This window comes from Poecilia latipinna, unplaced genomic scaffold, assembly GCF_001443285.1.
Source record: "Poecilia latipinna isolate Pla-1442-1.1 unplaced genomic scaffold, P_latipinna-1.0 Scaffold2404, whole genome shotgun sequence".
NCBI lineage: Eukaryota > Metazoa > Chordata > Actinopteri > Cyprinodontiformes > Poeciliidae > Poecilia > Poecilia latipinna.
In genome coordinates, this window is record NW_015115020.1 from 1 (window position 1) to 11,773 (window position 11,773).

Here is an 11,773-nt window from a genome sequence, read left to right on the forward strand (position 1 = left end):
TTTTTTTTTTTTAATTTTTTTTTTTTTCTGTCCACCTTTTTTAACATTATGTGCATTTATAAAGATGTTCACTGACATATAAGGAGATGGGTGGGGAATTAAGGAATTATGGCAAAGAGTAGTGAGTGCAGAGAGTTTTTAGTAATATATGTCTAGGTCAGTGGAGAAGAGATTTATAGGTGGTTTTATTTATCAAAGTTATAAGGGCTGCGTTTTGTTCTGTGATACTGAGTCAGGAATCTGGCTGCATCTTAACACAGCCTTTTCCCCATAACCAACCACTGGCTCATGAGCAACTAAAATTAATGTTTTGTCTTAGTCAAATTACAATTAGAAACTAAACATTTAGTTAACCAAACTGTGAATACTTGCTTGTTATCATTCTTATATCAAAACAGCATATTTCCGTGATGTGTTATTTCTAATGAAGCACAATGTGAAGTAAGAAAGGATTAGAACCATCCACCCATCAATGGTCTTCTACTTCTAATGGGTCCCCTCTGATATTCAAATGATCATTTATTTCCTATGCAGTCCCATTCACTTGTCTGGGATTTGTCCCATTAAGCTTGATTTCTCAGGATGAATTTCCGCAGGGCCAATCAATGAACAGAATGAGAAGTAGTGAACGATGATGTTGAATTTCTGTGCTAATTTAAAATTGTATTCTGACTACCGTTGTAGTTTGGCAATGGCAAATCCAAACACTTGAACTTCAACAGAGTCCATGCCTCAGAAGTCAACTGTTTCTCAATAGCCAAGAGTCTGGAGTCTCTGAGCAAAGCAGAGCGTAAAAGAACTGATTTTTACCGGGCTATTCCCAGTTGGATAAGTCCACAAAACCTCCAAACCAAAGTGCCAGGGAAGCATCCTGATCAGATTCCCAAATCTTCTCAACGAACTTCTTCCGATTCACAGAACCAAGGGCTCTACGCCAAACTTCCCTTGGACTGTATAACTTTGTACCTTGTGTTTAAGGTCTATCTAGCCCAGGGGTGAGCAATCCTGGTCCTGGAGGGCCAGTGTCCTGCACCTCTTAGATGTCTCCCTGGTCCAACACACTTGAATCCAACAGCTGATTCGCCTCCTAAGTGCAGTCAGGTTTTCCAGAGTCCTGCTAATGACCTCATTATTTGACTCAGGTGTGTTGAAGTAGAGACACATCTAAAAGTTGCAGGAGACCGGCCCTCGAGGCCTGGAGTTGCCCACCCCTGGTCTAGCCAGTAAATGGAGGAAGCATATTCCTACCAGGATCTCATACTTTCACTCCCCTTTTTACTACTTTGAGTTGTTGAAGGAGTACTATTGTCCCTATGGTTCTCGATGTTTGTTGATTTCTGGTACACTCTCTCACAGTATATTGACCTTGTAGGAGGAGTTAGAAGATGAGCCATTTATTGACTTTGATGATAGGGAACCACTTTAGCAGGTCCAGTAACGGGGCATTCTTCTGGAGCCAGACCTGAGAAGAGCTCACCCAAGGAAGCATCAGGATACAACCTCCATGTGAGCCTGCTGCTAGGAAAACTGAGATTGTAGCAAGATGCAGGTGGCAGGCGAGTGCGTGGTTCTGGACCTACTGAGTGTTGGCATCATAAGATCATTTGCATCATGTAGTGTCATGCATTCATGCTGTTTGTGGCATTGTCATACTAGACTAGTTGGATATAATTTAACATAATCTCCTGTTGTGAAGCCTTAATGAGGATATTGTCAGGACTGTGGGTTTTGGGGTTTTTGTTTTTTGGGTGTTTCTGTTTCATTTTAGTTTTTCCTTTCAGGGTTATTCTAGTTTCATTATTTAAGGTAACTTATTTTGGTTAGATTTGTATTGTTCTTATACTTCTTATTTCAGTTCCTCATAGTGTTTCTTAGTTATTTCAGTGTCCAAGGTTCAGTTGTTTCTATTGGTCTGAGTCTATGTCTCTCTTTCTCTAGTGATTCTAGTTAGATTATTTCTTTTGTTTAGTCCTTCTAGTTATTCCTCTCTCGTAATGTTTCTAGATTTCTTATCATGTTACTTTAGGTCTAGTTCTTTTTTAATGACTGAATCTATGTCCATCTTTCTTTTTTTTTTTTTGGTGTTGTTAGCTCTAGTGGCCTTTATTTTGAAAGTAGTCCGACAGGAAAGAGGGCAATTAGAGAGAGGGAAGGCCGGAATCGAACCTGTGACTACGGCCATGAGGACTAAGGCCTTCATACATGGTTCGTGCTTTGCCTCTGAGCCACCACAGCACCCCATATGTCCATCTTTCTTTAAAGGTAAAGGTAAAGGTAATTTATTTATACAATACATTTTCAGCAACAAGGCAATAGAAAGTGCTTTACAGGAATTAAAAGGAAATACAAACAAAACAACAAACCAAAAGAAAGAGCAAAATAAGAAAAAGCTAATAATGTTGATCCAAAGTAAATAAATACATATCCTATACAGGGTTGTTAGATAAGTATAAGTAAGTATCCTCTGGTCTAATTCCTTTTCTGGTTTGGTAGAATAGGAGTCTAAAAAGTAGTTGCTAAGGCAGTTTTTCTGGATTCCAAGTTATAATCCCTGTTCTGGGTTGCTAAATAAGTGTGAGTAAGTATCCTCTGGACTACTGGGTTGCTAGATATGTATAAGTAAGTAATCTCTGGACTTTCTAAGTATGTTCTAAATTTGTAAAAGTAATGAGTACTCCACAATTTCTAAGTAATAATAAAAACAAAGTGTTCCTGTTCTGAAAGATATTTTCTGGATTTTTTTCTGGATTCTAAGTTTGTTCTGGATTGCAATAGTAGGAGTCCCTCTGCATAATAATCTAAAAATTAATCTAAGAAGTATAATATTGATCTAAATAGTGAGTACTCTACAGTTTCTAAAAAAATAAGCTAAAGAGTGACTAATCTAATTCCTTTTCTGGGTTAAAAGTGAGTACTCCACAGTTTTCTAAATAATAAATTAAAAAGAGGAAAGGACACATTAGGGCACATGGCAACATTTAGACAAAACAAAGGACAAAACAAAGTCATGAGTGAAGGTGGTGACATCACAGGGCCATGAAACCACATTGCTCAGCCTCCCGGCAGAAGTCCGATAAGATGTTGTTATCAAGGCATGTCCTTGGGAGCGCTCAGCTCCACAGCTGACAGGAGGGGGTGCGGTGGGAAGGAGCGTTATGTTTACATATCTTCAAGGAGATTGAAAATATCCAGCACTTTCAAGGCAACACGGGAAAAGCCAATTCAGATACAGAATGTCTTAGATCGGGTAAATTATAAATTTCAATCTTCCCTAAAGTCTCTCCGATACATCTCAGTTCCCAGTAATCCAAATTAGTGGATTCATTCCACTAATTTGTGGGCATTCCACTGAACCAAAACTAGCAACTTCTCAGGTCCATTTCTTCTCAGCAAAACTCACATCCAACTTGCGTCTCTGTCCACACCAACAGTCTGAGTGTTCCCTAGTTGGGCCAAGTCCGTCACAAATTTGTAGATAAGCCAGGTTTCTGCAAATTCCAAACAGCAAAAATCCTATTATCATTAATAAATCCAGGGTGTATCCTACCGGGTGTGTCCCCCGCAGGACAAGGGGGCTCTCCTGTGCCCAGACTTCTCGTAGAGAAAATTTTATCAGTTGCATTGAGAGACTGGTTAACTAGATCCATAATTTGTAGATTTGGAGGATGTGCAAAGAAAGGCTCCAAAAATATAGAAAAAGACAGGGCAAAAACAGAGCAAGCAGGGCAGACAAGGGCAGGAAGGGAGCAGAGGAAAAAAGTGTCCGCCTTCATCGAGAGCAAGAGAGGAAACACAAGTGATTCTAGTTAGGTTATTTCTTTGTTTAGTCCTTCTAGTTGCTCTAACTATGTGCTCTTTCGTTGTTTCCCCTCATCTTTGTCTTTTTCTACTTTACCATGTTTTCTTTTAGCTTAGTGTTAGAATTATTTCCAGTTCCCTTATGCTACTTCCCTCACTCTTTTGTGTTCCCCTCTATATCTATGTAGTTTCTCTGTGCCACTTTTGCCCTGCCCCTCAGCCTGGCTCCTTGATCACCACTCTCACCTCCAATCAATTAGCTCATCAACCCTGGTTTTATCTAGCTTTCTACCTCCCAGCATTTAAGCCTCTCATTCTCTGCCATTACTTGTCAGATCCTCACCGTCTCCTGACTGGAGGATCTTTTGGTTTAATTTTTGCTGAATCCTTGGGTACCTTGGATCTTCTCTTTTTTGTGTTCAGCGTTTTTTTATTAAATCATCTAACTCAGTTGCTGCCTCCGCCTCTATGCATTTGGTTCCACATTTCAACAACCAACATCATGCAAAGTCAGAACAGGAGCAGCTTGGATGCATTTTTAAACACAAACTAAAAAGATCATATATGGTGTTTTATTCACTAAGGAGAGATGTTGATTTCAAGCAAGTTTAAGAAGTGCTTTATATTGTTTTAGTTTATAGTATTCATGATCATTTGAAGGAAGTGAAAAGATAAACTGTCCCAAATGGGGCCATGCCAAATGAAATGCTGGATGCTTAGGAATTTCAAAAGTGCATAGAATATATGTACATAATTCATGATCTTTGGTGTGCATCAGTTATTTATGTGGGAAAGGATGCTCAGAACACAAACACTGGTCTTCTTGTATCTCTGGAGGCACATGGTGGGTGTGCTCATTAACAAGATTCAGCTTTCTTCCAGTGGAGAAAAGTTTTCATGTTGTCATGATCAAAACACTTTTATCTACACAAACAGGGGTTGAACTTCCTTTTTATGCTGCATGTGGTAGTTTGATCTTCAATTTCTTATTCACTTCTGTCTCATTATTATCCCACTGCTGCTAACATTTAACCCATGAAGGAAATTGTTCCCTTTCCTTCTGCCATTCCCACCCAGCTCATCTGTTGGAATTTATTCTTTTGTAGGTGCAGCTTCTCTGGAAGCGGAAGTGATCTTTGTCCAGTTTTAAGGTTTTAATTCCTCTACAGCTGGTTTGGCTTCTAAACTGGGTGAAAATGAGAGCCAAAATGTTTTATCAGAAACACTGTGTTTAAGTGTTTCAGCCAGAAACACTTAAACGCATCAAACGTAATTTTACTCATGTTGTCTGAGTCATTATACTGATCTGTTTTTCAGGTTCTTCATGGACTGCTAAAAGAAAAAGAAAAATATTTCTCTTTTTTTTGTTTTTGTGCCCATCAATTCAGTTTTAGATATTTGTATTAATCACAGTTAATTCTATTGAAAACAGAGCATCTTTGTAAGTATCTTTACTGCTAGCCTGATACCTCCATGTCAGTTCCTCTCCAGAAAGTAATAACACACTGGAAGCAGATTGCAACAACCAGCCTTAACATCAGTTGTCTTCACATGTTTAATTTTGTGTTTGATCATCGCTAACAGCTTTCTAGTCGATGTGAGTAAAGACTCAATTTTTCCAGAGTTGATCCTTGTTTCCCTAACATCTGTTATACTGTCTTCTGGGACCAACCCTGATTGATAGCAGTCCATCTTTTCTTATTAGGGCTTAGAGTCGAAAACAGTTTGTTGACTTATGTTCACTAACTTGCTTTCTGAGAACTGACCACAGGGATTCAGTGAGATTCTGATCTGTAGGGTTTCATAGACATGGGTCCAAAATGTAGTTGTTTTGATCTCTGATCCATTTTATCATTTGTACCTTGTGACATGGTGTTCTGTCATGCTAGAAAACTATGCTATAACCACATCAAAAGTAGTGCATGGGGGCTACTTTTGAAGTATTTTTGATTTCACTTTGCATTCATGAAAATGTTCCTGGGAATAATTGAGAGTAAGACCACTCCTTTGGATAACATCAAGATTCTTATCTGTCAGTGATAGGGACCGCTAATGAATGAGTTAGTTGCGTTAACACTACAGCACTTAATCATAAACATTAGCTCTGCTAATTCCAAAGCACTATGACAGCATGGTATTTAGTGGAAGCTAAGGCTAAAGCGCTAACTTAAATTCAAGTGATATCTTGAGAGACTATAACCCTCAAGCACCAATTCATTTTTATCATTATCATTTACATGCTCTATAATGATCTCTAAAAGTCTTGGAGAAGCACAAAACCAAGTAACTTATGCACTGTTGCCAATTTAGTGACTTTTCAGTGATGGTCTAGCAACATTTTTTCAAAACAGCAACTAGCGACATTTTTCCATTCTATTAGACACTGGCAACAACACGTACAGCATCATAGGAAATGCAGTTGCAATGAGCAGTACAGCTGCTCCCAATAACTACTTTCCTTGCTGAGGAGTTGGCAATAGTGCACTCTTTCACAGTACCTCTTTACAGGAATGAAATAAAACATTGACAGTAGAGAACAAGATAGGAATAGAATATTTACAGTGGAAAGGCCAACAAAAGTTATGGGTTTCATAATCAAGAGAAGCCTATTGATGGAGGAGAGAAGTTAGCTGATCAATTTATTCCATAGCAAAAACATCAGGACTAGTTTTTGCCATAAAGGAACAATTTTAAAATTATGCACCTCATTGAAGTTATTTTATCTGCGCTTCGTCAAAACATATTTGTGTCACTACTGAGGCTTTTGGCCACGCCCGCAGGAGGACCTAAGCTGTTTCCAGAACAGATTAGGTCCTCTGTCTCACCTGTTGTCTGGATATTGGTGGATGAACCTTTGAGTCCTTGTTTCCTGGGATAATTCTCTCTGGACATCCTGCTGATACTTGATCAGATCTCAATCCATGTCTAAGCAGATTTTGTGGTGTAGAGAGGTGTGCATTCTGAAGTAACATCCCCCAGGTTTATAAGGACCAAGTGTTCCTAAGCGGAACAGTCATTAAAGCTGTCAAAGGCTTAATGTTGTATTTGATTCATATAAAATTTAATTGCTGAACAAACTCTGCATACAGATAGACCATTTCCACTGTGAAGTTTAATCATGTGGCGATGTGCTATAAATAAAAAGCTCCTATTTATTTGATGGATGCCTGTGCATTTGTGTATAAGATAAAATTTAATGTTAATGGTTTATTATTTAATGTCCATTAAAAGGTATAAATAATAAGTGAAAATAAAGGGCACTGCACTGACAATGTGATTATCTTTCTTCATATGTTTGCTGACTGGTGCTTTTTTTCTCTCTCTCTTTTCCGTTGCAGATGACAGACCTCTCTACATAATCAACCCTTAAACCACGATCGCCACTGCACCGCTACTCCTGCGTCTACAACTCGAATGACAGACACTCTTCAGTGAATGGTGCCTCCACCCCCGAGAATTGATGTTTGAAAATGAGAGTGTTCATCTTTCCTTCAGAGGATGCTGACGGGACCTTTTTGTGGAGTGTTTTCCATCTAGTGAGGAATATTTCTCAGGTGTGCAGGAAGAAAATGAATGACTGCTATCGTTCCTCTGGATGGTTGGAGCTCACTGGGTTATAAAAAGGCTGTTATCAACTGCAACCGTCTTCTGCACAAGTCACCCTGGATTTTGTTTGTGTTTGCATCTGCATAGCATAAGTGGAAAAGCTTAACTGAACATATTTTCATTAAGGATAAAAAAACTAAGCTGAGAACTGGCAATCATGTCTCAGTGGAGGCACCACTCAGAAACTTGGAGTGCTTTCTTTCAGACTGCCAGGAACAGGGGCAGGAGGATGGGATGTGAACCAATTAGAAGTTCACTGGGCTTGGGCTTCTGGGTGTTTACACTAACATGGGTCGGAACGCTGCTTCTGCTGTGTCCGGTTGCCGTGTTGGCCGAGAAACTGGATGAGAATGACCCGGTGGTCACAACCGCCTACGGCAGACTGCGCGGCATCAAGAAGGAGCTCAACAATGAGATCCTGGGGCCCGTCATCCAGTTTCTGGGCGTCCCCTACGCCACCCCGCCCACTGGCGAGCGCCGTTTCCAGCCTCCGGAGCCGCCGGCATCATGGTCGGACATTCACAATGCCACGCACTTTGCCCCAGTGTGTCCTCAGAGCATTGTGGAGGGCCGCCTGCCAGACGTTATGTTGCCAGTTTGGTTCACCAACAGCATCGATGTGGTGTCCACTTACGTTCAGGACCAGAGCGAGGACTGCCTCTATCTCAACATCTACGTTCCCACTGAGGATGGTGAGTAGGCCTGCAGGCCCAGCAGTCAGGCCGGTTGTGGAAGGGCTGAGAGAAATAAAGCCACAACCGTCGCTTAGAGAGCATCTGTGTTGTTGGGAAGTGTTCGGTGTGAGAGTGCATCTCTGTCTGATAGTAGACAAAAAGCATGACTTTGTGCATGTTTAACGTGCATGCCGGTGTTTATAAAACTTGAGAATGTGGAAGTGATTTGTATAAGAGAAAGCAGTGTGCACATGTGTTGATGGAACTTTAATGTCCATTCACAGCTTCTCCCATCCTGTCCTGTCTGACCTTCTCTACGTCCTCCTCTGATTCCTCTGTCCCATTTCTTGAACCTCTTTCTCCTTATTGCCTTCACTACACCCCCCATGTCTGTACCTCATCATAACGTATTGTGCTCTGCCACAAAGGCCACAGTTCATTAAACAAGACAGTCGTTGTCATGATCATCACCGATTGATTTTGCTGACTGAATGACTGGCTGGCTGACTGATAGACTGAATGCTGCTCTGATTGAGCCGGCGTGATTCATTCTTTCTCTCCTTTCCTTTGTTTTTCCTCTCCTTCCTCTCTAAGTCTCTTTCAGTCAATCAGCTCTGTGTGTTTGCGTGTGTGTGTGTGTGTGTGTGTGTGTATGTGTGTGTGTGCGTGCGCATGCTGGCTCCTGTGTGCTTTGTGCGTCCAGGAGCTCCATGTTATTCTTTAGTTTTCTATTCATTTTACAGTCAAAAGAATATCCAAGGAATGTGCCAGGAAACCGGGCAAGAAAATATGTAAACAAGGAGGTATGTATGATCTAAATGTAACCTTCACTATGCCACAAAGGGAAGAAGGAAAACTGTGGGACTACGACGAAGAATTGTGCGGTATGGCACACTGCACAGGGTGCAGCTATAAGCCTGAGGTCTACAAATTATTCAGGGCATGACTTGGGGCGACCAGAGCGGGTCTTTGCATAAGTTGGAAAGTCAAGAAGTCAGAGTCAGTATTCTGACTGAATATATATTAAGGCTTATCAGAAAATATTGTTAAAGATTCAAAGAAACTACTTTATTCTGATTCGTCACATCTGATGAGACGACAATGTCTGATGAGACATCTGGGAGATAAATCAGTTTTATCAATTAATCAAATTTTTGGGTTTTGAATATTTTAGTTTGGGAAAATTTGGATTTTGTCCAACAACTTGAGTTTCAAATTGAAACTCAAACTCTGCTTGAGTTTCAGAGTGATGCCAGCTCACCCAAGGCGGCCACTTTTTTAACAGATGTGTTTCACATGTTCATTTATTTGGACTTTAAATTCAGGTTTACTCTATGATGGAGTATTGAGGTAAAACAAGGACTTTTTTTATTTTAATTACAAGTATAAAGTTGAAAATAAAGTCAATATAATACAGGAATTGAGTCATTATATCACCAAAAAATGAAGTCAGAATATTCAGAGAATGAAATGGTAAAATTATGAGATGTCCAACACACAAAAAACTAAAAATTCACAAGAAATGTTGATCATCTGGAAGGTAACTTTGTTGTTGGTTTTACCTACTAGAAATATTTTATTTTCTAACACATCAGCATCTATTATTTATCAATAGCAGGAATATTGAACCAATTGCACAAAGAAATAACCACACAAAACGAGCTGCTCATGCCAGGTCTATCAAGGGCTTTTTTTTCTCATTACAACTTTTATTGTAATTTAAAGACGTTTATATGGTAAAATTGAACCTTGATTTTGCCAATATTATTATTATGTTATTAATACATTTTCACAATATAACAACTGGCCCAAAAGCAACTTTTTGAAAATATTTTTTTGTCGTTTAGAAAAGAAAGAGAGGAACAAAAAAGAAAAGAAAAATAGAAATAAAAATGGGAAATTGGGTCCTATAAGAAAAAAATATGAGATTTTATTTTGAAGCAGTGACGTCAGTAACGCCTTACAAAGTAACGTCGGACAACTTTTTTCAGTAACGAGTAATCTAACGCGTTGCTATTTCAAATCCAGTAGTCAGACTACATTTACTTAATGGAATCACTTTGCGTTACTGTGCGTTAATATTTTATTTTGTAATTTAATGTTATTTCCTCTATGCATCTTTTTTATGCGTAGATAATGTCGCCGTTTTTATGCGACATTATCAGCAGCGACAGAAATGTAAACAATGGAGGAGAGAGATGCGCATTTTGTTGCTGGAAAAACAGGAACTATTTTGAGTTTCTGTCGCAAAGTCCGATTATTATATATAATAATCGGACTTTGGGCGGTTTGGGCGGCACAATAAGCGGCTTTGGGCTTGTTTTGTTTCTAAAGTCGCCTGCAAATTTAATGAGTCGCGGGTTGCGCTTTTTGCGGCTCGTTTTTGAACGTGAAGTTACTCATTTGCGCTTGGAAATAAGCAGAGACACATAATAAATCCCAGAGTTTGTCTGTCATCCAGGTCGTTTTAGTCAGACTCTCCTGTCCATCATTCCCCGGATGACTCGTCCCGCTGTGTCTTTGATAATGTCAAGTTAATATATTACCTCTAATTACGTCGAGCTTCGCGTTGCGCTCCAGAAAACTGCAAACATCGAGACTAACATGAACAGCGCAATAAAACTGCCCCGAATGAACGTGTCCATAAAGTTGTGCAACTATACACCATTATAATAATTAATATTAAGATAAGCGTCACAAATCTGTGCAGAAGGATATCTGAGTTGTGGAGCGGCAGCAGGAGCTCTGTGCGCTGCGCTCTGACAACAAATACAGGGCCGTAACGCAGAACCTGGAGGCTGGGGCAGGGGGATGGGGCCTTTAAAATCCTTCTTAGTTTTCCAGACAATAGTGGAACACACAAATTACTTTTTTTGTACTGTTGTAAGCATTAAACAATCTCCCCTTCAGTTCAACCTTATAAGTGGAAATACATTGTTGATGTTATTATAATAAAATAGCTTGCAATTAAGTATTGGCGAAGCTCAATATAATTTTCACAGGTGACGGAGCGTTGTTGTCAGCAGCTGCTGAAAGTAACTAAAAAAAGTTACTTTTAATGTAACTTAGTTACTTTGCATATCAAGTAGTCCGTAATCTAACTAAGTTACTTTTTCAAGGAGTAGTCAGTAATCTGATTACAGTTACATTTTCAAAGTAACTGTGCCATTGCTGTTTTGAAGCTATATCGCCCAGCCCTAATCAGACACTAAAGTCCTGAGTCATGTGTGGAAGTTGTCAACCTTTATGATGGAATGACTGCAAGGCTCAGGAACGGACGGGAGATCTGACTGGCTGCCAGATCTGAGGTCAGGAGGTGTGTGGTAACAGTGTGGTGGGATAGCAGCATATTACATGAAGGAGAGCTCAAACAACAGCACACACCCACACGCACGCACACACACACACACGCACATGCCCACGCGCGCACACACACACACACACACACACACACACACACACACACACACAAAGATGTAGCTGTACGTAGTATTGAACAAGATGAGCTCAGGGTGGACCTTGAGTGTGTAATCTCCATTAAAAGAAAGCAGGGCTGTGTTCATGTTGGCTTGGCTCACTGTATCAAGCTGTGTTTCATCAAGATAATGTCCTGCGCTGCCCTCTCTCTGTGTCTTTCTCTCTCTCTCCCTCTCTCTCTACATCTCAGGCAATCCCTCTCTCTGGATGCGAGGACA

General features: G+C 40.0%; 1 protein-coding gene across 1 annotated transcript; it reads left to right on the forward strand.

The window, feature by feature from the left end:
* Positions 1-7,140: 7,140 nt before the first annotated feature.
* Positions 7,141-9,796, forward strand: LOC106937663 (neuroligin-1-like). Its single transcript, XM_015019290.1, has 2 exons — positions 7,141-8,096; positions 8,822-9,796. The coding sequence occupies exons 1-2, from the start codon at positions 7,562-7,564 to the stop codon at positions 9,022-9,024; spliced, it is 738 nt and encodes a 245-aa protein (XP_014874776.1). The 5' UTR covers positions 7,141-7,561; the 3' UTR covers positions 9,025-9,796.
* Positions 9,797-11,773: the final 1,977 nt, after the last annotated feature.

What these genes read in the sequence shown, in the direction of transcription:
- LOC106937663 (XM_015019290.1), top strand. Translation starts at nt 7,562, where the DNA reads ATGTCTCAGTGGAGGCACCACTCAGAAACTTGGAGTGCTTTCTTTCAG. An exon ending in CTACGTTCCCACTGAGGATG is followed by an intron (nt 8,097 to 8,821) that starts GTGAGTAGGCCT and finishes TTCATTTTACAG; the next exon opens with TCAAAAGAATATCCAAGGAA.